The sequence below is a fragment of the Trachurus japonicus genome, chromosome 11, assembly GCF_045865225.1.
Source record: "Trachurus japonicus isolate A0001 chromosome 11, Traja_1.0".
NCBI lineage: Eukaryota > Metazoa > Chordata > Actinopteri > Carangiformes > Carangidae > Trachurus > Trachurus japonicus.
Window position 1 is genome coordinate 9836448 of NC_140917.1, and position 27837 is coordinate 9864284.

Here is a 27837-nt window from a genome sequence, read left to right on the forward strand (position 1 = left end):
TTTATTTAACCTTTATTTTACCAGGCAAATTGCTTGAGATAAAAAAATCTCTTTTACGAGCATGGCCTGGCCAAGAAAGCAGCAACAAGATAATATACACACAAAGAAGTGAGGACGAATATGAGAGAGAGAGAAAAGAGAGAGAGAGAGAGAGAGAGAGAGAGAAAAGATGAATGACGTCCAGAGTTCTACAGTCCGGCAGGGATATGGGGGGAAGAGAAGGAGGACGGGAGGGCTGTGTGGTACAAGGGGAGGCTGTACCAGGGGATCCTGAAGGAAGAGAGATTATGTTAAATCAGCCAGGGCAGAACAGAACAATGCACAACAATACACACTAAAAGAACGCTAATCCAGTGATGCTAAAATACTAAACAGTAAAACATTTACACACTCCATGATTTGCCATTAAAAAACAGTTAAGTCTGGTTTTAAAATCGGAAAGGGTGATGAATGCCTGTAGTGTATATGTGTATGTGTATGTGTATATTTGTGTCGTCTTATCACGGGTTAGGGTTGTAGGGTTGTAGGGTTGTGTTGCAGAAACGAGAGCTGGGACAGCGGGTCGGAGGCTCCGATCTTACAAGACGCTAGGTGGAAGGCAGAGAGCCTCCATTCCCCCTGAAGCTACAAGTCATTTATTTAACCATCACAATTACACCAAAACTGTTTAATTAAGGTAAATATCCTTTAAGATTTTATTACTTGTTTACTACTTGTTTTACTACTTGTTTTTAGAACCTTAAATGAGCCAGCACAACCATGACTGTCTCAGAACAATGAAGTCAACACACCAGTTTAGTCTTTTACACCCTCAAAGATCCAGACTCACAACCTGAGGTGACAGAGCTGTGTGGTTTGTACAGCACCTTGGGCAACAGGGATTGTTTTTAATGTGCTATATGAACAAACTCTGACCTTAACCACTGACTCTCGCCCTCCTGCCTCAGAAATCCTTCTGTGACGAAGTTGTGGAAGTAGAAAACCACAACCAGACACACACACACACACACACACTGTCGCAGCTGTTGCAGGGAATTAAAGCTGTTTTCAGAGCTCAGTTACTCACAGCACCAAACTCTGGTCACTGAGTTTCTGCAGCACTCAGCTTATCTCCAAACATATAAATATAGAAGTTAATGTCCATTCAGATGATTCTGTCACCGTTTTACCAGATGTCGGTATCTACATCGCGGCCGCGGGGCGACTCGACTGTGCAGCCATCTGTGCTCGGAGAGCTGTGACTCAGAACCCGGTGAAGCTCCATTATTTCCCTGTGCTGCCTCATTCAGTGTCCAATAAACCAAAGCTGCCGGGCATCAAGTGCAATTCCACTGTGTGTAAACAGAGTTTTTTGCTGTTATTGCCTGCAACCAATTGTTGTTCCACGAGGTCAGAAACGTAGTCAGGGGAGGATTAAAAAAGTTTTAGCTGTCATAGTTTTCCGTCTGTCACCGATGCTCTGGAGCGAAACAGTCCAGCTCCTATCTGAATGTTTTATTTATTTATTCACTCATGAAGAACTGTGGAGGGAACTTCACTGATGAATCTTCAGTCTTTTGATTAGATTCTTTGGGAGTTATTTCAAAGACACCTAAATCCCCAAAAACTTTTAGAAACAAACAACCAGAGGTGTTTGTTTATAAAGATTTAGAATGATGTGTCATTTATTCTCATTAAATTGTCACAGAATCAACATTCACATCTTTAGTTTGTCATCTATTTTATTCTCTGTGCTCTGATGTTATAAAAAGTGAGTAAACCAAAATAAACAAAAGGTCCACGTACTGTAGTAAATCTTTGGCGCTTTCTACTCCATGTTTCAAGCCTTATTCAGCAAAGAAACTCAGTTATTAGCATGAAGCCAAATTGTGACTCTGACCGTGACATCATGTGCAGATGTTTCCAGATGTTTTTAAGAGATAAAGCAAAGTATAAACAGAAATATATTTAAAAAGAGGTATAAAAAAATGATTGGAATTATCAATTTGTTTATTTCGGGCATGTCAATTTAAATCATCATCATCACACTTCATCTTAGTTCAAATAATACAATACACATGGCCGAAAGGGAAAGCGGGAGAAGCAAAAGCTTATCTAGTCCCGCCCCCATCAAGATGAAGATGAGGGATACAAATAAATAGCTAAATATGAGATATTATAAGTTGATATGGATATTTATGTAGTATATATATATATTTTATATATTTTTATGGATGTAGTATATGTTTATTGATTAAAAAGTGCATACTTCTTCCTACTCCTTTTTCGAACTTGTGAATATTATGATTTGATGATGCCTATATTTTTAGTTTTTGTTTTTTTGTATACATATATCTTTTCATTTTAGACATGGTCTTTCAAAATAAATTAATAAATAAAAGAAATGAATTAATTAAATCATTCATTCATTCATTCACATGTTGAAAAAGTTCCACTTGGTTACATGTGGTTAGCCTCGTTGAGTTAGCAGCGCCACCTACTGCCCTCCACACTCCCAGACTTAAAACCTATTGATCCACAGTGTTCACAGCGAAGTAACAAACAGAAGAACATCTGGGCGGCTGCAGCAGCTGTTAACGTACTCGATTTAACACATCTGACCGTTCAGAGTTCAAGTCCCATCTCGGAGGTGATTTTGCGCCAGAAAACATTTAAATCACTTTGGTTTAAACTCCCACAGTCTGATTGAAATGATTTGTTCAGATGAGTGTGTTTCTTCAGCCGGTCGGCGTCTTGGGTCACGACCAGCTGTTCTCTGCCTTTTGGTGTTTTGGGAGTGTGATGATGAGTCAGCGGTTGATGTCTGCACCACAGCTGTACAGTTGTAGAGTTCAAACGGTTATTTTAATTGGCTGATTTTTAAATGAAGAGGTAGAGACTGCTGACCTGCATGAAGTGGATTTATTCTATTAAATGTTTTTATGACCATTATAAAATGTAGCTTCAGTTCATGACCTTTTATCTGTTGCAAGAGTTTTTTACTTGCTTCAAAACGGTTGTTCATAATTCATATTTATCCATTTCTCTTTGGGATTGTTTTTATACTCCCACCTTTTTTAAGAGGAGGAACACACGTATGTTTCAAGTTTCATTTTTAGAGTCTACAATTATAATAAGTGAAGCCTCAGGTCTTCAGGGTGGGGTGCAGCACCACTCTGTGTTGCCTTTGACATGCTGTCATGTGAGATACATTTCATCCTCTGTGGTTTTTTAAAGAATGTGTTGTTTAATTATTGAAAAAGGTTCGGTGCATTTTTTTTCCTTCAAATCCTTTGAAGTGTTTTTGTTGGATGGCAGCGCTGTGCAGTTTTAGCAGATGTACTGTCGTGTTGCTCAACGGTACAGACGCCTTAAATTGACTCACTGTCATCCGGTTACTCCACTGTTGTCCGTGCAGTTTGGAGCTCAGGTGCAACAAACTTAATATTCTGCGCCTGTGCAAAGCCTCTGTCAAAGAACCTAGATTGGGTTTCTGAGTCTTATAAATACTTTATGAAACCATGTTTGCATTTACAAAGTGATGGAGGAAGGAAGAAACAGACAAACGCGTGTGGTTCTGGCTGGTTTCGTCAAACGCGTGTGGCTTGGTGACAGTTTAGAGACTTGCTGCCTTTTTCATCAGACTGGGCTGAAATTGATTTGTCAAGGCCCGCAGTGTTTGTCTGACTGACAACGTCTGAGAGAGTGATTTTTTTTTTTTTTTTTTTTTTTTGGGAAGTGGAGGGTTTGTGGATGGAGTCGGGCGAGACTGTACATGCTCAGAATGCAGAAAACGGGCCGACAGACAAACAGACAGAGACAGGCAGATACAAAGAGCGATTTAGAGAGAGAGAGAGAGAGAGGAATGAAAAGACTCAGGTTGTCTACATGCACACACACAACTGAACCGTATTGAACTATTTCTCCTGTATAGAAGAAACAACAACAACGTCAAGACTGTTTACTGAGGGAATCAAACAAGCGTCAAACTGCAAAGGATCAGTTCAGTTTAAATGTCTTAAAGTGACAGATGAGTAGAAGTAGAAAGTCTCAGTGCAGTATTGTTCTGTGATGGTGTTTCATTTCTCTGTATCAGCCAAAAACAGACAACACCATCTGTTTTGGTGTTTTCTCTCAACTGTTTCCCAATGAAATTTATTAAAACTTGACTGTGACAAGACAAGAAATTTTAACATTAATCTAATAAATCATTGACATTTTGCAATGAGGCAGGGAGAGAGGAGCAGGAAAGGGAGGAGGAGGAGGAAGGCAGTGAGAGCAGCAGCAGAAGAAAGAGCAGGAAGTGAAGTGAAGTGAGCAGAGTAAAGAAGCAGATTAGCTCCGGTTCACCCGGACCAGACGAGTCATTTAGGGGCCAGTTTTAACAAAAGGCTCCAGAGTTCAACGACAGGTGAGGAGGAAACCTGCACTCAATTCACCTGAGCAGCAGCTTCACCTCCATTAAAAGGCTGATGCTGTTTTTTTCCTCTCTCTTTTATGAAAACTTCATTTTCTTTCTGGATGTTGAAGAGGAATTCCTCTCAAATCAAATCCTTTCTACTGGTGCAGGAACATCACCGTGACCTTTAGCGAGTTTCCCTCTCTCTCTCAAACGCTGACAAAACACCTGCAAACACAATTCTTTTTGGGGAACAAACTTAAATCCAGTGGAGCTGCATATTAAAGCTGTCAGCATGTCTCCTCCTGCCGAGAGAACAGTCACACCGTCCTGCTGTTACAGCATCTGCCATCAGCACATCGACATACATTGTTTAATCTCACAGTGTGTGTGCAGTGTAACATTAATTAAAGTAATGAGAACAGAGAAAACAGGTCTCACGTCCATAAATAACCACAGTGATTCTCCGTGACTCTCACCTGTAAAATGATTTGCTAACATTCGTGTAGTTAGCACGTCAGCCACCGTGGCTAAAGAAACTTTAAGATAATGTCAAAGTGCCGTCCACATGTTTGATTGACAGGTGAACTTCGGGAGGGGGAGTACCTCATGTACAGCGCCTTGCAAAAGTATTCATGCTGTACCCCTTGAACGTTTCCACATTTTGTCACGTTACAACCACAAACTTAAATGTATTTTATTTGGGTTTTAAGTGATAGACAAACACAAATTAGCGCACAATGGAAGGATGCAAGGAAAATGATACATGGTGTTAAAGTCTGAAAGGTGTGGCATGCATATGTATTCATGGTCATGTACTTTGTGTTTGTCTATCACTTAAAACCCCAATCATATTTAGTAGCAGGTCACATGGTTATGGGCGGAGAAAGCAGTTAATAAGTGAACATTACGAGACTGAGTTTTTTTAGAGGTAAATTCATGCAAAACCGCTTATGCTTGTTCCCGTTGGGGGCAATTTTTCAGCAACCAGTCTCTGCATTTACCTTGAAAACAACTCCGTCTCATAACGCTCCGTTATTATCTCATAGCGTGGTGAATGTGCAGGTCACAACTTGTCCACCAGAGCGATTTGGAGTTGTTGGATTGTGTAATTGATGAGTTTGATGAGGGAAACCAAGAAATCCCATGAGCCTCCGTAGCGTAGCTCTGAGCAGCTCGCGGCTCTGCTCCGCTGTTCTAAAAATAGCTTGCACCGACAATTAAAGGTAACAAACCTACTGCTAAAACTATAGGGATTATGGCAGTGGGCTAATTTGCCAAAATGTTGAACTATCCCAACAAAAACAGCCACATTTCTACAACCTCGTCACAACCTTGAACAGACCATATAAAAGGGTCAAGAAAGCGTCATAATGACTTTAAGGTTCAAGTTCTTTCTCAGTTCACCTCTCTGACCCGGTCCCAGTCTCTACTCACAAACAGCAGTTTTTTTCTGTCGTTTGGACGATGATTTAACTCTGAGTCTTGTTTCTGCCTCCAGAGGACGGTGCCGACGGGACAGACCAGCCTGGTGCTGCAGCCACTGCTCTCAGACACCGAGTACAAAGTCAGCATCACTCCTGTTTACCCCGAGGGAGACGGACCAACAGCGGCACGGATGGGACGGACACGTGAGTCTTGTTCACGTCCAGTTTGTCACGTCTTTCTTTCCTTTAATCTTTCATTCAGACAGTATTTATGATGCTCAAACTTCGTGAAGAAGAACAGAAACACAGACAAACAAACAAACTAAATCTAGGTGACTCTTGGAGACGCTCTGGAGGGTGAAACATGATGTTTTGGCTCCTGGAGTCGTTTGGACAAATGATCCGGGCAGATCTGACGCAGGGATTTAAGAGCAGAGATGAGAAGCTGCAGTAGATCAGAGCGTCGACCTCCTGACCCTCCCAACACCCTGACATGTTGTCGCTCTGATCTCCACTGCAGCTGTAGACACACACACACACACACACAGCAAGATATTAAGGTTTTTTTTTTCCTGTCAGGAAGAAACAAGGGGAAAATGAAAGGAAAGAGAGAAGGATGGAGGAAAGGAACTAGGAAATAACTAGGATGGTTTCATTACTTATCTTTCCTGTGCTTCTCATTTCTCTTTCATCTGCTTTTACTGTAATATTTTACCTCTCCGATTATTATTATTATTAGTTTGTTTTTTATCACTTGTTGTCACCTTTGGAGTTTCCATTTGAAACAGGAGTCTTCTTTCAAATGGTGATGATGAGAGAGTATGAATAGAGAATATAAATATTATAAAAGCGGGGATGAAGAGATGGTAAGATGTTTGAAGAGTGAAAATAAATTAATTAACAATTAGCAAAACAAAAAGCTGAGCTCAATAAACATTTAAACCAGAGTAAAGGAACAAAGAGTGAGACTCACTGAGAGGGAAGGTTGGTTAACAATTTATTAATTTATATCATATAAAAAAAGGGATTTAGATATGTTTATGGGGAGTGGAGCTTTAAATGGTGAAATAGAAAATAATTTAACTTACCTAATTAACATTTGGGGATCTGAGAAACAGATTAGTTAGTTTAGTTTGGAGGCTGTTGATTCAAATGGCTTCAAAAAAACATTTTTAATCCCTTCAGCGACCAGAGGTGCACCTATCTTTATTTTGTTGGGCTTTATACTGTAATTTTTAGTCTTAAACACTGTGGGTCAAAGGATTTTACTTTGATTTAACTTTTCTTTGGTTGGTTATCACTGTTTTCTCTTTATTTTTATATATCTCAAACAATTTTTATCTGCAAAGGCACCTTGTAACTGTGTTAAGAAAGGTGCTATAAAGATAAAGTTTACTGTTTTTATTAAATGTCCGTATAACAAAGTGGTGGTAAACAGCTACACAGATGAAGTGTGTTTGTGTCGTCGCACTCCCAGACTCAATTCAAGGTGAAATTAAGGCAAAAGAAGGAAGAAAACCGTCTGAAACTAAACTCTCATTATTCTGAATAACACTGAGCTCTGCAGTTTAAGCAGCAGAGAAAACTTGTTAGCTATTCATCATCTTCAACACGTCGCCGCGTCTGCTGAACAAAATGTTGCAGGTCTGTTGCCGGAGGGGGAGCGGAGACGGACCGAGGGGGCGTCGTCCCTCTCATCACCAACGTAAATGAAAAGGCTTCATTCCTGTCATGAAGTGCAGGGAGAGGAGAGGAGGAGGAGGGGGGTTTAATATCACACAGCAGTGATGTTAATTAGTATTTAAAATAAACATTGTCTGTGTAAAGATATTGTAGGAGTGAGATGATGAATGCTTTAGCCATTTAATTGCATCGGGAATGATATTCATTCAGAGTCTGCTGGGAATTTCGGAGCTGTGCTTTCAGTTCAAAGCAGCGGCTCCACAGTAATATCTATTGTAATACAGCTGATAATTGCAATGACTGTTCTCCTCAGTAAGCTCTTGTTATATATTTCAGCAGCGGGTGGAGGTCTTTAAGCACAAGTAAGGGCGACGGTTCAGGTGCTTCCCGCTCATTACACTCCAGACTATTTGAGGGGAGGAGGAGGAGGAGATGGCAGCCCGTCCTGACGGCTCAATGTACAACATTCATTTTCCTCACTGTGTAGCCGGAGACAGAAATATGTGGGAAGGATTCTTTTCCTCTTTTGTTAAACGTGACTGAGCGGCGGCTGTGAATGCACCAGCGGAGGCTAATGATTTTCTCCGCTGCCAAGTGCATTACAGAACAAATACTGGGCCCTTCATGGAGGAGGAAGCGCTAAATTCAAGACATTCATCTTTCCAGTCCGTCCCATCATGTCTCCCTGTGCAGCGCATTACACACATTAGCAGTCGCTAACGACGTTCTCTGCTTTTTAAACGATGGGGTCTCCGACACCCGGTAATGATGAATGGTTCCTGTTAGCGAGTGAGGGATGAGATGATCGCCCAGGGAGAAGCGACAGGGAATGCAGAGAAGGGAGGGGATGATTGGGTTTTTTTTTAGAGTGAAGATAGATGGTGTGACAAAGGCAGCCGGCGTAATCTGGGGATTTGAACCTATGAGGGATGGGGTGAGCGCTGAGGGAGGCATGACAGGGAATGCAGAGAGGATGATTGGGTTTTTAGCCTCAAACCGAAGACAGATAATGTGACAGAAGAGAGCAGAATAATCGGAGGGTTTGATCGACTGAGGGATGGGATGATCGCTGACAGAGGTGTGGAAGAGAATACAAAGGCTGACGGGCGTTTCGGCGGCGAGAGAGGGAGGAAAAACCATGCGAAAACTGGACATTTGAACTCCGGATCTGATGTCTGACAGGTGTGACGGAGGAAACCAGATGTTTGGAGGAGATTTGAATCGGCGAGGGCTCAGCTGGGCAGTGGAGTGAAGATGGAGATAAGGGAAAGAAAACACAGAAGCTGATAAGGGATTAGAGGTGAAATAAGTAAACATACACAATATGGATTCAACACAGTCAAACAAAAAGAGGTTTATTTTTTTCTTATTGTATTCTATTTACATGAAAATAAAATATTTAAAGGGATAGTTCTACATTTTGGCAAATTGGCCCATTGCCATAATCCCTATAGTTTTAGCAGTAGGTTTGTTACCTTTAATTTTCGGTGCAAGCTATTTTTAGAACGGCGGAGCAGAGCCGCGAGCTGCCCAGAGCTACGCTACGGAGGCTGATGGGATTTCTTGGTTTCCCCTCATCAAACTCATCAATTACACAATCCAACAACTCCAAAACGCTCTGGTGGACAAGTTGTGACCTGCACATTCACCACGCTATGAGATAATAACTGAACGTTACTAGACAGAGTTGTTTTCAAGGCAAATGCAGAGACTGCTTGCTGAAAAACTGCTCCCGACGGGAACGGGCATCAGCGGTTTTGGATGAATTTCCCTCTAAAACAACTCTGTCTGGTAACGTTCTGTTATTATCTCATAGCGTGGTGAATGTGCAGGTCACAACTTGTCCACCAGAGCGTTTTGGAGTTGTTGGATTGTGTATTTGATGAGTTTGATGAGGGAAACCAAGAAATCCCATTAGCCTCCGTAGCGTAGCTCTGAGCAGCTCGCGGCTCTGCTCTGCCGTTCTAAAAATAGCTTGCACCGACAATTAAAGGTAACAAACCTACTGCTATGACTATAGGGATTATGGCAATGGGCCAATTTGCCCAAAATGTTGAACTATCCCTTTAACAGCAGCAAACCTGCCTCAGATTTTGCATATGGAGCTAAAATAATCAGAAACCAGCTCAACTGGGCGACTCAATTGAGCTCCACGGCGTTCATGTTACGTTTGCATTTCCACTGAACAGCTGTGAAGACCGACCCGTTACGGTTACTGTACGGCCTGTAGCGACCAAAACCAGAGTCCACATGCACAGTTATTACCCAAGTTCCTGAAAGAAAAGTTCCCCAGGCGAGAAGGTTTCATTAAATCAGTAGTTTCTCATTACTGTTTGGCCTGAAGGGTGAGGACTTAGAGGGAGGAACGGCAGCGAGAGCTCAGAGGATGATGGTAATTTCTGTCAGGACCATCGAGGACACAACAGAGGAGTGGAGTATATAACGTGGGGATTTAGACACATGAGGGTGCTGAGCGAGAGGAGGGGGGGGGTATGACACTATACGGGTGATTGGGTTTTAACAGCCAAGCACTGTGGAAGGTGAAGAGAGAAAATGGAGCAGAAGAGCCGGTATAATCTCATAGCTTCAGCTCGTAAATGGCGAGGGCTGATACTCGGGGTGCAATGATGGAGCACGTAGAAAATCTGGTTGGAGGTTTTTAGCTTTTTTTTTAAATGCCGGGATTTAGACCTGAAGAAGAAGAAGAAGAAGAAGAAGTCTCCAGTTTCTCATTAACCAACGGGATACTGAGAGAATTTGAATCCATCACGGTTCATGAGGAACAAAATGGGCTATAAAGAGGTTAGAAATGTATTTGAGCGCACACATGGGTTCAGAAATCACACTTCCCTCCAACTATTCAAAGACCTCATCCACTGTTAACCTTGTTAAAAAGTCCATGAGGTGTTTTAACTGTGATGTATGATACAAGAGAAAAACGGATTGAGAAAGGCTGAACCTCACGAACCAACCATCATGAAGCAGAAACAGACACAAACATCATGAAGCCAGGTGCTTCTGTTTATCTGCAGCTCGTCAAAGTTCATGAACTATCAGCTGATATCATTCATAGTCGAGCCTAACTTTCATCTGTTACCTGAGAAGAAAGCAGTGCATCCAGCTGCCAATCCAATGAAATATCTAATTGTGAATAATTGCATTAGTGCCCATATAATTCACAATTTCTGTCTTTTTTAAAACATTTTTTATTTTTTTATTTGGTAACTGTTAGCAGAGACAGTTTATCCTGCAAACTACAGGTCTGGCTAAAGGCTAATATTACAGAACGTGTGTTAATCAGGCATCAAAAAAACAAACCGTTAATTTTGACAGGCCTAATAACAATACATAACTATTCTGATACATAGACTTAAAGGAGACACTGAACAATTTCCCCTTCTTCTTTTTCATCCACAGAGGATTTTTTTTGTTTTGTTTTTTCAGTTTTTCCAATTTCCAGTTCAAACATAAACGTGAATCTCTCCTACATTGTTATTTGCCGTTATTTGGCAGACAACAACAACAAGCAGAGGTTTGTGCAATTGATAAGTCAAAGTTCAGGATGAGGCTAAGTTGCTAAGATGCTCTTTGATCTCTGGATACCAAATACGGCGAAGGTGCAGAGTTAAAGCCGTGGAATAAACGTGTAAATATGTGATGTGAGTGTTGAGGTTGAATTGAAGCGAGAGAAGAAACTTTGACGCCGTCCTGCCATTAATTCTGTTTTCCAAAGTTCTGTCCCAGTCGTGGTGCTAATGATAAGTCCTGTGGATTTAATATCAGTCTGACAGACTAATTCGACTGTTCGCTGTATCAGCGGAGGGACTTTACATTTTTCACTGTGCTAACTGTTGAAATTTTATTAAGTGTTATCAAACTTTTATCCTTCTGTGACTCTTTCTCATTATCTTCCTCTTACCAACTTGGTTTCTGTCCTTTCAGTTTCTCTCTCTGCTGTGTGATGACAGTTTCCATTATGAAATCACTCTGACATGCTGGGAATTACATTTTCTAAGAAAGAATTGTATTAATTTATGTATTCACTTTGATATAGTTCATAACTTTGTTGTGTTCTAGTGTATTGTTTGCTTCTTTATCTAATTTGTAGTAATTTATTTTCCTTACCTCCTCCGCTTTTTGCTCCATCATTTAATTTTTAATGTTTCTGCCACGAACTCCACCTGTTTTGTTCTTTTCTCTCCGTTAATGACTTTTCTCTGACAGCTCTCCTCTGTTTCTTGCTGCGTTTCTCTCTCATCTTTTCATCTGTGTTTTTTTTTTTTGTTCCTGTCACTGGTTTGAGTCTAGACAGAGACCCTTGTGCATGTCACCTCCCCACCCACACCCCCTTTATTTCACCATAGCAACTGATAAAAACACTACAGGGTACTCCTGGATCAAAGGAGCCACATTTATTCATTAAAAACACAAATGCTTGATTATGTTAGCTTTTCATGTCCTCTGTTTTCACATAAATGTACCAAAAATGCAGCCAGATTGACAACTCATTTTACCAAACGTTTCAGGAATTCAGTTAAAATTTCAGCAAAGATTTAATATAAATCTGTCTCGTCTGTCTCCTCAGTTCTTCTCTCAGCTCCCAAGAACCTGCGAGTATCAGAGGAATGGTATAACCGCTTCAGGATCAGCTGGGACGTTCCACCTTCACCCACCATGGGCTACAGAGTCGTCTACCAGCCTCTGTCAGGTAATCTACACACACCATATACGCTAATGCACAATTTAGACATACATTTTAAATTAAGATCCACTCACAATATCTAAATGGGTTCCTACTCAATCCTTTTAGGAAACTGTCATAACCTAAAAAACTTGCATTATTTATCTTGAACAAGACTAAACATCTGTGATTTGTGATTGAGAACACATAGTTGTAATCTGGACACATGTCTGAATTAAACATGATATTACTTTGAGGATTAACCAAGAAGAGCTGTATGAACATGAATACAATGAGTATTAATTCATGTTCCCCAGAGGATATTCAGTAAATGATGTGGAAAGCTCCTGTAGGGAGAGTCAGTGTAGCAGGAATTAGATCATCAACTAAATCTACAACTTGTAATTCCTCTCAAGTGTTTGACGTGCACGGCCTGAAATCACGGCCTCAGGGCCCCGGTAACCACGGTCATGGTGTGAGTGTAATCAGTGGAAAACAGGAACAGTGGAGAAGCGATTTTAAAGAAACCATTTAATTTACACAGAATTAAAGCACAAATCACAAACCTGGAGATGAAAGCTTCTCCTCACCAAACCGTCGTCTTTTGATGTTTTTTCCACACGGATACAACTAAAGGACACATTTTCTCTGTCACATCATCACATCCTCCATCCTCCTCCTTTCCCCCCGTATTAACCCCACCCCCGACTAACTGGACCTGAAGTGAGTGATGATCTGTGAACCTGCACTGACCATTTGTTTCTCCTTGACATGTTGTCTTAATTACCCCACCCCCCCCTCGTGCAGCCCCCGGGCCGGCCCTGGAGACCTTCGTGGGGGAGGACGTGAACACCATGCTGATCGTGAACCTGCTGAGTGGGACCGAGTACAGCGTCAAGGTCATCGCCTCCTACACCACTGGATCCAGCGACGCTCTGTCAGGGAGAGCCAAGACCTGTAAGTCTATATAGATGTCACATACGTTACTTTATTCTCATTGCCTTTTCCACAACAATGAAATTGAAGTGGGGGGGTTAGGGTTGGACAGACATGCAAGCTGACATGAAGGCAGATACAAAGACAGTAAAAAAAGAAAAGAAAAGCTGTAAAACATAGATAAATAAGATAAAACAGAATCATATATATACAGAATCATATATATATAGACAATCATGTTCATTCTTCCGGGCATTACTGAAAAAAGAAAACAGTCTTAGTGCATTACTCAAAATTCAGTGCAATCATTGCCTTTGGATAAAAGCTGTTCATTTTTATATATATATTTGTTTCCTGACAGACTGATTATTTTTCTCTCTAAGTATAAAATAGCTATACACATCAATAAAATCAAAACAAATCAATGTCAAATAGATGATAAAAATGTACTAGTATGAAAAAAAGAATAGTGCAGTATTATTTCTCCATAGTTTAATGACCTAAATACACAAAAACAATAATTTAAACTGCAAATAATGTAACTTGTCACACCTACAGTTGTCATTGTTTTCGTCTCTACTTTTCTTTTTGTTGCCAATTCTTTCTTTTTCTAAAGATTATTTTCCAGTGGACCTCCATGAGAGTGTGCCAGCTGATCAATTTGTGCAACCTTTCCTTTTAAAATGTTTTTTTCCCGACCTGTTAGACGTTAACTCCTTGATACCCATGTGTTGCTCTCAGCAGCAGCTCCAGCTAATTACAGCACGGATGTGGCCGTCGTCGCTGGCAATCTGCACTGATTAAAAGACTCAGCCGCTGCCTTGTATCGTTAGAAATTAATATTGGTTGTGTTGTTTGGTTGTTTTTTTTTATTTATTTTATCCCTTCAGCATACTCACAGCATGTTTCATTATCACACACTTTACATGTGCCAGCATCTCTTGGAGCTGTAAGATCTGCTAATAAGACTTGTTTATTTCCGTTTTTCTGAAAGTAAATCAAGTCTGCTTAATCTGCTTAGAGGTGGCACATCTGAAGCATTGAAAACAAATATTTTAACGCCCGTCCGCCGGCACAATGCTCCACTGATCAAAGGAAAAACAATTCTAAAATTTAAAAGTGCAGAAGAATAGAAGATATTTCTCCTCCATCATAATGTGCTCTCCTCCTCAGGCGAGTTGTGAGTTGGACTGACACCCCTGCTCTCAGTAATTTAATTGTTTTCTTGGCATTTTTCTCTTGGCCTGCCTCGTCGTCTCCCCCTCTCCTCTCCGTCCATCGCACCGCTTTGAACACAAGTGGATAAAACGATCTCCTCTAATCAGAGATGCAGCCAGACGCCGGCCGACGTCAATAACTTGATATCCATCTGACACTTTTAACCTAATTACATCCCAGCCCCAGAGTGAACTCTAGCCACGATGGATTTAGTCGTCTCGCCGGCGCTGTGCACACGAGTAACCCGCGGCTCTTTGAGTATCTGCTCCGGTTCGATCCGTCACTGCTTCTCAAGAACAATCATTTGGAGTTGGGGCATGGATTTCCCTCCGCTGCATGATAATTAACCACTTCACCGCTCGCTGGCGGCTTCTCTGTTTGGACCGGCAAGAAAACATGCGTCCCTTTTTTCAAGTGTCCTTCAGCGGGACAACGAACCTCCACCCTGTCATCCATCCTCATTTCCCCTCCGCATAAGAACTCTCAAAGTGAGAGTCGGCTAAATGCCTTAACTCGTATAGCTTGAAATGGAGCGTGTCCCTTTGCATCGGAGCCACTTTGTCCATCATCTGCATTACAATTAAGCTCTTGATTTGAAGGACAAGTTTAAGGAGGCTGGGGCCAAGAGAAAGAGCAGACAGAGAAGAAGGAGAAGGAAGCTGAAGAAGGTGGAGAGAGGAGGAAGAAAGAAGACGACGCAGAGATGGATGGGGTTGAAGGGAGAGTGAGCTCGTATGAGGCCAGTGGGATCCCAGGAGGTGGATGAAGTGTCTGTCATATAACTCAGCAGCATGTTAATGAAGCCGGTGGACCAGTGGAGATCAGTGGACTGATGTGTCAATGTCACGAGTATCAAAGCCGCTGAGGACGGGAGAGGAGACTGGTGCCTCACGAGTCACGACGGCCTGTAAAACCATTTGATTTCCATTTTGTACAACTTTTTATCAGCCACTGGGAGATAAACCGAGGCGTCTAATGAATACTAACACACCCACAAGAAGCAAAACCAGCTGCTGTGTTGTTGTGAAGGGAGAATACAATGACATCGCTCAACAAGCTGCGGAGGCACCTCACTTATAAAACAAGTTACAATACTCTGATTTAGTCCAAACAAAAGACTTCAAATGCATTTGCCAAGTAATTCGACCAGTTAAATGTTGTAAAATTAGTCATCAAATAAGGTAAGGCAAGGCAAGGCATCTTTGTTTATATAGCGCATTTCATACCAAGGCAACTCAATGTGCTTTACATAAAGACAAAACATAAAAAAAAGAACAGCATAAAACAGCATAAAAACAAAAAACACAGAGTTAAAAGCAGGAGCAAAGAAGAATAAAAAAGTAAAATAAAAGAAAGATAGATAAAGTTTAACAACAATGAAGACTATAATCTCAATTTTGTCTAGTTCTTTCCCAGTCTGTGCTGTTGTCATCTGCTTTTAAAACAAACTGAAACAAGCCCCAGCGCCATGAAAATAATTTTACTTTACTAAATCTACATTTAATATCAATGTTTCCATTGAATTCTCTGCAACTTGTTGACAAAGGACCAACCATAAGCTGCTAAAAACCAAATGGCTCCAACAGTGAAACACCGTGAGGCTGTGAGTAACCGTTGGTGTATTTTTAGTGGCTTTTAGACGACTGAAGCTGTTCAGTTAAAGTTTGGGAGAAATCTGATCACAATTCATACTTTATAAAAGAGACAGAGCGACACTGAGTCAAAACCTGTGTGTGGATGTCAGGCTTTTTGTGCAGCCTTAAAAGAACAGGTATAATTTGTGCTGTAAAAGCTCAAGACTCACTGTAGAACAAATGGCCAGAAGCTGCTCTCTGCCTGTATTGTAGCTCTCTTCTATGTCTTTTTCTTTTTCTTTTTAAAAGCACCAGCAGCTTCAGAGTGTTGATGACAGTACACTCAGGCCTTGTCCACATGAAAACGGACCTTCACCCATAACTTCTCTTTTTTCTTGGTCTTTTTGAAAAACCTCTCCTTAAACACATCGTTTCAAAAAATGTCTGCGCACACACGGACAACCATTCAAAACGAACAATACACCGAAAACAGAGAAGACGGAAAAACTTGCGCTCTGTATTCAAACTCTAAACATCACTAAACTCTAAACAAGCCAATTAAATGTTGCCTGGGAGTCATGTCAGTGCAAATATGGCGATCAGGAATTATTTAACGGGCGCGTTTCAGCTGCAGGACGTTAGACTGTAACGTCTAGCGGTGGGGGGTATGACATTATCGTTTCACAAAAGATCCTTTTTGGGGATCTGCACGAAATTGCTAGGGCGGCGTTTTAAGATTTTCCACTCTGGGACCTATTTCCCAAATAATACAGTTTTCACCCCCTGAAAATGCTGTTTCCGTCTGGATGCTGAAATGTTAAAAAAAAAACGTCTGCGGGTTCACTTAAACCTGTATCCGTCCTTCACACTGTGATAGTTTGTCCACCGCTACCTGATCTGTTCTGGTCAGATCTTGTATCCAGACTCCTCTCTCCGTCTTCTATTCACATCACACGGTGTGATTTTACATAAACATGCAGGGAGAGATACATAATATATTTGCAGGGAGTCCAAAATAAGTCCGATTAGATATTTGGCTCAAGTAGAAAATGTTGTGTTTTGTCAGAGGGAATGTAAAATATAGCGTGATGAACAAGGCCATTACCAAGTCACTGAAACACGCATGCTAATGTCTTTGAACTCGGAATAAGTGAGGCTTTCAAAAGTCGGACGATGAAAGTGCATACATACCATTTGCATAAATAGAGTCTGTGTGGGTTTGTTTGGGTGTGTGTATGAGCCACACTTCTGAAGCAAACAGACAGTGCAGCTACAGTATATTTCTCTGTCTGTCTGTAAATAACTCGATGAAAATGCACATAATTGTCCTTGACGCCAACTGGCCACACGCTTTCATATCTGTCATCTGCAAACGTGGCTGCTCAGACGGCACGTAGAGAACAACGCTCACAACGCCACACTGTGTATTTTTGGAGCTCTGAAGGAGGCCACAGTTTGTTTAGTTGTTTTTTTACATCTCTGTGCTATTTCTGTAGCGTTTGTACAAAGCAGATGGAGTAGGTGCGGAAATAGTATGGGATGAGTCAGTAATGCTCATCGCAGCTGATTGTCAATGACACACTGTTGAGTCTAAAAGCTGAATTTGATGTTTGGAAAAACTTACCTTTCTTTGTAAAGTCTTAAACTAACACTCATTTCCCCCTCTCCCTTCCTCTCTCTGCAGTGTACCTGGGGGTGACCGGCCTGACTGCGTATCAGGTGAGGATGACCAGCATGTGCGGCCAGTGGCAGGCGCACCGACACGCCAACGCCTACAGAGTGGTGATCGAGTCCCTGCTCAGTGAGTACAAACAGCAGCTGAAGGTGTTGTTTCTCTTGTTTTGTCCATACTTTTATTTTACCAACATCAATCATGTGCAGGTAAACAGCATTTCTTTTCTTTAAAAAAAATATATTTTTCTTGATTTTCCTTTAAAGGAGACATATTCTGCCCCTTTTCCACAAATTAAAAAAGTTCCCAGATGTCTTAAAGACAAGTCTGTGACATGCTTCGGTCAAAATACCCCAAGGATCAAACATCACAGCTCTTTTCATCCACTCAAAACAGCCCTGTTCAGAACGGCTGGCTCCAGTGCCTGTCAAATGCAAATTAGCCACTACTTGCCCCGCCCCTTCTATCACTACCGGTACTCACAGGTAGGGGTGGTGTTATGCAAATTTGAAAACTAATGACATCATTGGATGACATCAGAGGGAACAGCTCGTTAAACCACATGGATTTCAACCTAGGGAGCCTGCACATTACAGATTTTTTTGTCAATTTTCACATTTTGGGGGCCGGAAGTCAAGCCAAACACCTAAATATATTTTAAAGAGCCTTCAAAAAGTGACATTTCCATACTATTTCCCCTTTTAAAAAGAAGTCAAAACTCAGAGACTGAACATGCTGTGATGTTCAGAGAATAAATCCAGTGAGTCACTCTGCAGCATTTCAGATGTTACCGGTCACATACAGCTAATCCTGTAAGTGTTAGCATGTTCCTGTGAAACCTGAGTGACACACCGAAAGCTACTTTTTGATCACGCTTACACTCGAAAATATACCTCCTAACAAGGTGTAAGCAGCACATTTATATCTTGAATGTTGTGCATTTCATATATTTGAGGAATCCTTTTGCTTTGATTTTATGGACGTCAGCTCAGCACAGTCGCTGCACGAAGGATCTAAAGCAAATAAAACAGACATGTTTTTTCACGCTGCAGTGTGTGTGTGCGGAGCCACGTAGACTCACAGAGGTCAGAACAATATTGACCCTTAGCGTTAAATCAGTGAAGATGTCGGAGGCTTCTTCTGCTTTTTGTTGGTGTTTCATTATTGTTTCTAATGGGTTCGCTGCAGAACAAATCCCCCATCGGAGATAATGAAGATCACCTAGACCTTTATCCACAGGGGAGATGTATGTAAATGCAAATAAAATGCACACACAGATACAGACACACAAACACTCTCCTCTCCCACCACATTCCTGGCTCTCTAGATTACGTGGTGGATTTTAAACCGAGCCTGCCAAGGTTACTTAACGTGACCGTGCATCGCCAGCGCTCCGTGTGTGTTTGTGTGCAGCGGTAATTCTCCACCTCTAATTTTCCCATCACACTCCCACGCTGCATTTCTGCGCTGGTAGGGGGCTCATTCATACACGCGTGCTTACGTTAGTGGGAGTTTCAGCATGCAGTGTCCAATTTTCTGAATCTCTAAACAGCCCGAGATGACAAAGATATTGTTGTATCCCATCAGAGACGTGCTGGGAGTCTTAAAGGTTTAGCTGTGTAGACAAGGAAAGGCTTACGGCCCGCAGCCCGGCTGACATTTACATTTGCTGTGTGAGGTAAAATACAAGAAAAAAAAAAAAAAGGGCTAAAGGCTGCGTAGTGTGTGTTGGGAGGAGATGTTCTTGTTATATGGACGACAGTAATTACACTCTGTTGTGTCTGTTCTCAGCTTAAAGGACAATAAGAATAGAAATATACAGAGTAGAACAAAGATACAGAATTATTTTCCACTAATTAGCTTTTCTCTGATGTTTCAGTGGCGCCTGCAGCTTTTTCTCTGATTGTGAGAAGAACAATTAAAACAAAACAAGTGAAGTTCAGCCTCTGTTTGCTACAATACATCTGTCAGTAGCTGTGTTTGTATTCCACCAGGAGGACGCTAAGGAAGCCACACGTCCCATTGTGTCGTTAAAAACGCTGTTGTTTCAGTTTGTAGTAGTGATGGCGACTTGTTTGTTGTTTACAGTGAATGACCCAGTCAACAGAGGCCAGGACATTTTCTCTGTGTGTTTTATCTTCTTTAATACAAATGACTCACACAAGCAACAACACCTGCTAAAACATTCAAAACACACTTTATATTTTCAGGTTGGTGTCGTCACCTCTGCCACTGCTGTGTGCTCACATGCTCTTTAATGGGCTCCTCTGGACCAAACGTGTCTCTGCATTAGATAACAGATAATATGGGAAAATACAGAAATTGATCAAGTCACATTTACTCACAAGTTACTTTTACATTTCAACGTAAGAAGTTTTGTAATAGCATCAGTTTTGGTTTCAATATATAGTCAATATTTTGTTTCTGTAGTGTTCAATGTCACAGTAGCAGCAACATGGATGCAAAGTCCTACGTTGCGTTGTTACATTACGTTGTTATGTTGTGTTATGTTACATTGTTATGTTACGTTGTTACATTGCGTTGTTATGTTGCGCTGTTACGTTATGTTGTTACTTTGTTACGTTACTTTGTTACATTACATTGTTACGTTATGTTGTTACTTTGTTACGTTACTTTGTTACATTACATTGTTATGTTATGTTGTTACTTTGTTACGTTGCGTTGTTACGTCATGTTATTACTTTGTTGCGCTACTTTGTTACGTTACGTTGTTACTAGGGCTGTCAAACGATTAATTTTTCTAATCGCGATTAATCGCATTTTTTCCATAGTTAACTCCCGATTAATCTCTATTAAAAATATTATATATGGCGCTTTGGACTTTCAACACTCCAAAGTGTTATAATCTCTAGACAAACAACTTTTAGACCAGACCTAGTAGGCCTACCTAATCATAACACATGATGCATGAAACTCACACAGAATTGAAACGAATTGCATCCAGTGGAAATTGCCCGTTAAGTTGCTACACCTCTGCCTGGCCATGTGCATTTGTTGACAACAAAGCCGTCAAAAAATCAATGGATGGAGCTGTGTGTATATTTGTGTAGCAACCAACTTGAAGGTGCCTTACCGCCACCTACTGGACTGGAGGTCCCACACTCCAGTCCTCCAGTCCAGCAGACAGAGGACAAAATGGGCCGCGATTAACCGCGATTAAAAAATTTAATCGCGTTAATTTTTTTAAATTAATCTCATCGCGATTAACGCGTTAACTCTGACAGCCCTAGTTGTTACATTATGTGGTTACTTTGTTACGTTACATTGTTACATTACGTTGTTAGGTTAAGTTGCTATGTTACGTTGTTACGTTACGTTAGCAGGGTGATGTGTTGGTGACTATTCAGGATGTTTGGATTAATTTGTCGAAGGTTCACTTACTGAGCAGGTATCAGCTTGTTTTGTTTTTTATTTCCATTATGCAACACAACGGCAGCAGCAGGTCCATTTAGTATGAATCATAATTGTCATTGTAGTAATAGACCAGAGAGGCACAACAGTGGTTTAGACAACAACAGCTCTTTGGTGAGTGACAGATGTTTGTCTGGGTTAAATGTAAATGAACTCATTATTATGTATTCTGTATTTAACCAGACTCTGATCTGTACAGTGAGCACTTTAGATCTAAAACTCTTGATTTATCACATATCACAAACCCACATTTTTTAAAAGACATTTCTAAACGTTGGGCTCTGGACTCCTGTTGGTCTTTAAGAAACTTAAACTGCTTGAAGCCCTTAAATTTCTACTCAGCGTCTTTGGATTACCCCCAGAGTCTCTGTTCAACTCTATACAATTCAGTTTTTGTTTGACGTCCTTTGATGTATTCATCTCCTTCTCCCGTCGTCAAAAGGGACTCCACACCAAAGTCACCTCCTCCTAAACAGCCTCGCAATTATTAAAGTCATTTTCTCTGCGCTGATTCTCCGCAGCCACCGGGCTCAAAGCCAGCAGAAATAATTGTGTATTTCCCCCCCCATTTGTACGAAACTGCGAACACACTGCAACATACCAAAATAACATCAAACAACAGATGGTGTGGCCCCGATTCGATTGCACACGTCCACCACTCAGTCACCACCTCAAAGCAAAGATTGACTTTTAATACAGCCGTCATCCGCCAAATAGAGAAGTAATGGCTGTTATTCATCACCTTTAGGCCTCCAGCAACAGCACTGCCGTCATTAATGTCATATAAAAGACAAAGACACATATTATTGCAGTTCCCCCGAGTTTCTGCAGGCAGCTCCGAGGTATCCGAGGTGCTCTCGACAACACAATGGAGCTAAATGAGGATTTATGTCGGCGCAGCTGGTAAATAATTACCAGAGGAATGTGTTTACTGCAGGAGAAAGAAGGAGACACTGTGAAATCCCTCTGTTTTTGATGAGAGAGTGATATAGAATCATTAACATAAATCAGAAATCAAACATAGAAATCAAACAGGATAATTAGATCCCTCATGCTGACACAACAACACACACACACATAAACACATACACACATATCAGTATTCCCAGACACCTGAATAATCCGGCCAACGTCGACCGTAGACTCACAGTGGGAATAAACGCTCACATTTTTTATCTCAGGTGATTAAATCTGTTTTTTTATATATTTGAAAAAATATTTTAAAATTGTTTTTTCATGGCTGAATGTCAGATATTTTCTTTAGCACCAGCAGATAACTGAAGGTTAACCAAGCTTTATCAGCCTTTCTTAGATATTTTCATGATTCTAATCATAATTTTTCAAATATCCATCGTGAGCACAGACAAAATTTGGGGAATTGGTGGCACTGTTGAGCTGTTAAAACATCTCTGCGCCTTCAGTGTGAGACACAAACGGTGCAAGTTTTGTGAAAAAAGTTACTTATTTATTCACCTTTATTCAGATAAATTGAAAAAAATTAATAAAGGGTTTTTATTGTGACTTTAGCAGCTACAAAAATACAGTTTCTGTCTGTGTAGGTCTAAAGATACAGAGTCGCACCCACACAACACGAGCTTCCAACTAAAAGAGGTTAGATATCACATAATACAGCTGTTAGATTGTTTCATCAGCAGACAGTGAATCTTCATTTAGATCATAATAATTTTTTGTTTGTTGTTTTCTGTATTAATATATTTTGCTAAGACTTGATAAAATGATAAAATGATAAACTAACTTAGTAATAGCAGTTAATGGAGCATGTATTCGATGCCTACACATATCTGAATACATTAAACATGTCAGGTGTACTTTCACACACGCTGCTGTGAACACGTCTCTAAATGCCTGCAGTTTGATTGTAGTTATTACACTTCTCTGCTCAGACCTCTGCAGCACTTAAATCAATCTGTTTGGATGTTGTTGTTTTGTTTTGTTATTGGCAGCTTTATTACAAGCTTCAGCTCCGATAATTGACTTGGCACAGCGCCGCCATTATTTAACTCATTAAAATGTTCCTCTTGCCCTCCCGTGATGAAGTCGTACAAGTGAATGCACGGCGTTTTGTGAATAGCAAGTTTTCCTCAGAAATATATTTGACACGTTGCCAGTCGACCTCGACCACGAGCGCCGAGCGAACGACAGCAGCAGCAGCAAACACGTGTTGATTCTCTCAGTAATTGGATTTGTCCTGTCAGTCGGTCCCGACCGCTGAAGGTTTCATTCCACCAAACTGAGCAGCTGATGAAGAGCGGTCAGTCGTGCTGCAGGAGAAACTACAGAGTCATGAACAACAGCCTCCTCCATCAGGCCATCTGTTGAAGAAGGAGGTCGTCGTATCGACTCGGGAGTGTGTGTGTCGGCTCAGAGACAAAATGACACGTTTAGCGAATAATGAACAGGAGCACATCTGTCCAGCGGTGGCTTCCTACACCTTCTGCCCATGGAGTTTGGTCAAAGGGGGCCACCGTACTCATCAAAGCTTTTTAAATTAGTGTTTTTACATTTGCTAAATTGTCTGTTGTGAAGTAAAATGAATCTGAAAGTGTTGAGACAAAATCAGTACAGTGAAAAATCAATTACCATTTCTCTTCCTACTTTGATGCTAATTTGTATGTCATTTATAAACACAGTGATACATGTTTACCTCTGTATTAATAAGCTCATCGTTAATGTGTTTAATGATTGTACTTTCATATTTTCAGCATTCAGATTCAGCATTCATACATCAAGTTATTATATCAGTTAAAAACCCAAGTGCAAAGTACATGGTCAAATATTTAGATGAACATTTATGCTGCACTTATACATACAGGGATTTAGACATATAACTGTGATAATACAACTATCAGTGAAGGAAGAATTAAGTATTTGATGATGCTTAACTGATGTTTAATAGTGTGTAATTATTATAAAGTGGACACTGACGCAGAGCTGATGTCTGTGTTTGTGTTTTGTGTGCAGACGGTCAGAAGCAGGAGACCAAGCTGGGCGGAGGAGCCAACAGACACTGTTTCAACAACCTGAAGCCCAACACTCAGTACAAGATCAGTGTGTACGCGCAGCTGCAGGACGGCACCGAGGGACCTGCTGTCACACACACCGAGAAGACACGTAAGTCCACACACACAGGAATCTATCCAAACACATACGGTACATTAAAGAACTGAACCCCCGGTGGAAAAATGAAGAAAACCAATGAAGATGAATAGGAAGAATAACTAATGTGGTCGACGTAAAGTGACACATGTTTCTCTTTGTCTTAAGTTGTTTTAGTCTTTAGTTGTTTTGTGAGAAATTAGACGTTTCCCTGAGCAGCTGCTGTGACCGGTGCCGGTTCAACAGTCTGAGACGAGATAAGATCTGTCACTCATCTGTGGTGGATCCTCTTCTTCGTATCTGATTCATCCAGGCCTCAGTGAGAGAAGTGGAAATAGAGCGTCCGCTGTGGGACTTTCAGGATAATGTGAATCTAAACAACTCACACTTCAGAGCTGACGTACAGCTGAACACCGTGTACACACATTACAGTTGTCTCACTCACACACAAACCACTGACACATCTAGAAGTGTTTTACTGTGCCTCCTCCATACAATGCGCCAAACGCACCCATACACGTGTGACAGTAACAAACACACACACTGGTACACAAACGGCTGCCAGCTGTCAGCGAGCTGGCGCAGGCTGAGAGGACGGTGGCGTCATTTTCAACATGTAACATCTTTTTATCCTCACGGGAGCGACGGGAGCTCCTCATCGTTCAGAATGAGCCGTTTGTTCTGCACCGGCAGCCCCCAACCACACACTCATCAAGACCCACAGTGTGCAGCACAGGGAGGGGGAGAGGGGGACGGGGCTGCCAGGCAGGGTGGGCTCTTTCTTTTTTTTTTTCTCCTTCCCTTTTCAACTTGCAGTGTAATCCTCCAGCGTAAAAACATGAATTTTCCCCTTTAACAAACTGATCTTGAGGCGTATTCAGAACTGGCTCATTAGGAGCAGCTGTTCTAAAACAGGGAGCGTTTAACCCTGAAGATCGGTTTGTTTGGGCAGATGTCGACACAGCATTGGCCGAAAACGTACACAGATGAGTCAGATCGGTTCAGACCTGGTTGGGTTTTAATTTTCAGGTCCATTGAGATCTCTATTCCGTGTTTTTCCCAGATAACCTCCTCCTCCTCCTTCTGGGTAAGATTTGACCAATGAGAGAACAGTTGGTTCGCACAACTTTTGCTTGGGACTGTTACCTTGTGAACGCAAATTACCCAAAAGAAAAATGCAAAAATTGCATCATTTTAGCTCCTGAATCGAAACAAAGCAGACCAGCCACATGTCTGAATACACCTTTAGTCATTTTAGCTATTTTCCCGTCACTTAAAGGGATAGTCCAACATTTTGGCAAATTCCCATAATCCCTATAGTTTTAGCAGTAGGTTTGTTACCTTAAATTGTCGGTGCAAGCTATTTTTAGAACGGCAGAGCAGAGCCGCGAGCTGCTCAGAGCTACACTACAGAGGCTCATGGGATTTCTTGGTTTCCCTAATCAAACTCATCAAATACACAATCCAACAACTCCAAAACGCTCTGGTGGACAAGTTGTGACCTGCACATTCACCACGCTATGAGATAATAACAGAACGTTGTGAGACGGAGTTGTTTTAGAGGTAAATGCAGAGACTGCTTGCTGAAAACCTGCTGATGCGCGTTCCCGTTGGGGGCAGTTTTCCAGTAAGCAGTCTCTGCATTTGCCTTAAAAACAACTCTGTCTCCTCCTTTGATTAGGGAAACCAAGAAATCCCATGAACCTCCGTAGCTCTGAGCAGCTTGCGGCTCTGCTCCGCCGTTCTAAAAATAGCTTGCACCGACAAATAAAGGTAACAAACCTACTCCTAAAACTATAGGGATTATGGGAATTTGCCAAAATGTTGAACTATCCCTTTAACATTTTACTCAGCAGCTTCGACGAGTTTCTTAAACCTCATTAGAGTGAAAACAGACGTGAACTGGTGACGGTGCTGCTGCTGCTGTCTCTGCTCTTTTTGTCACGTCTATACAGTGCAGTTTCTATTCATAAATAACTATGGGATTATAATCAGTCTTTTTACCTCACACCGGCTGGCAGCGAGGTCGGAGTTGGTCTCAGATCAGCTCCATATGAGCGACTGAATGTCTTCAATCAGAATTAATCAGATATCTGTTGTTGTGCCGCCGCAGCCGGAGTCACAGCCGGAGGCGTTTAGTTTTTTTCTGCCGTCTGTACGTTCGTCGACGCGTCAGGATCGTTCTCATGAAGGTGAGAGCTCAGTCACACCGGGAGGGAATTTATTCACAAACACTCAGTCACTGGACTCAAGGACAAACTGATGAGAGTTTGGTGATCAGAGGTCAAAGGTCACTGTGACGCAGACATGGCAGTGATTCAACAGAGGAGAGGGTGTGAACATATTTCCTGAAATTTACATACAATCATAATTCTAGTCTGTTTTTCATTGAACACTGATCAGTTTCAATATTAATCTGATCAGTTTTGTTGTTAACTTGTTTAGCGAGGAGTGTAGATAAAACCCTGTGCTTATATGTCGTGAAATAAAACATTTTCTGCTAAATTAATGAATTAAAATGAGCTCCTACTGGTCAGCAGGTGTCACTTTAGGGAGCTGATCCCAGTTTTTGCCTTTTTTTTAGCACCTATCAAATGTTTTCAGAGAAAAAGTTTGAAAGATTTGAGTGTTTTCTCATCAAGCAGCTTTTTGATCCAGTGCACAACAGTCGGCTGTGAAAATTACAGACGTAAACGAGCTCCCAGCATTCAGCCAAACGAATGGCAGCGTCGTAAGTTTGTTAGTTTGTTGTTGCTGTGTTACTGTTTGGCGTCACGTTTCCCTGAGATGGATGAGCTATCAGGAGCAAAAAAAATTTAGAGCCTCTGCAAGTTGATTTCCACAATGTAATAAAATGAGGAGGAAAAGTTCAAAGGGACAGGAAGAGGACAGATGGAAGTGAAGACAGTGGAAGACGAGAAGTGAGAGTTTCTGGTGAAAACAAGACAAAGAAGTAATCACAGCGATGAAAGAAAGGAAGGAAGGAATGAAGGAGGGAATAGAGACAGAGTGCGCCCTCCCTAGAGCAGGTAGTTGTTTGCTTGTAGCTGCCCCCCCCCTCTGAACTGTGGCTCTGCAGAGTCTCCACCATGATTTATTGCTTTGTTTTGATGCAAATGAAAGCCAGAGTCTTTTTCTCCAAATGACTCTCCCCATCGCTGCAGGCGGCCGCCGCTGAACGCTCCCTACCTGCCATCACAAGTAATTCACAGCCTCAGGTAGCTGATTTACTGCCTAAACAGCTCTGAATGAATAAACCACATCTGGGGAAGAGGGGGTCGGGGTGGTGGGGGGGATTAGCAGCTGGTTTATCTAGACTAAATGGAGGGAGTTGAAAGCAGAGAAGGTTTAAGTTTGACTGTGATCAATCCACTAAAATTACACAGGAGCTGAAATCACAGAGCTCAACGTAGTTATTTTACACATTCTGTACGTCGACCATGTGACTGTGGTGCGTTTGAGGCCGGGGTCTCTCCTCACTCCGTCCTCTGCTTTTTAATTTGGACTCTGGAGCCGGGGTTTTAATTTAGGGGGCGGTTGATCTTCTTTTTTTACGATTAATGTGGTCATGATTGCAGGTTTTCACGCCCTTGTGAATGTGTCTGTGTGTGTCTGGTTTATTCTCTCAGAACCGATCCCGACGCCGGCGCCGACCAAGCCCCCCACCACCACCCCGCTACCCACGATCCCTGCCGCCAAAGAAGGTAAGAGCCGGTTCA

General features: G+C 41.6%; 1 protein-coding gene across 5 annotated transcripts in view; it reads left to right on the forward strand.

Moving 5' to 3' along the window:
- The window catches only part of col14a1b (collagen, type XIV, alpha 1b), a 188057-nt gene that overhangs the window by 73788 nt on the left and 86432 nt on the right, over positions 1-27837 (forward strand). For all 5 annotated transcript variants that reach the window (XM_085790906.1, XM_085790907.1, XM_085790909.1 and 2 more), the window contains 6 exons: positions 5880-6009; positions 12074-12196; positions 12977-13126; positions 17582-17698; positions 23984-24133; positions 27748-27822. In XM_085790906.1, coding sequence (XP_085647032.1) covers positions 5880-6009; positions 12074-12196; positions 12977-13126; positions 17582-17698; positions 23984-24133; positions 27748-27822 — 745 coding nt within the window. The remainder of the gene's footprint in view (positions 1-5879; positions 6010-12073; positions 12197-12976; positions 13127-17581; positions 17699-23983; positions 24134-27747; positions 27823-27837) is intronic.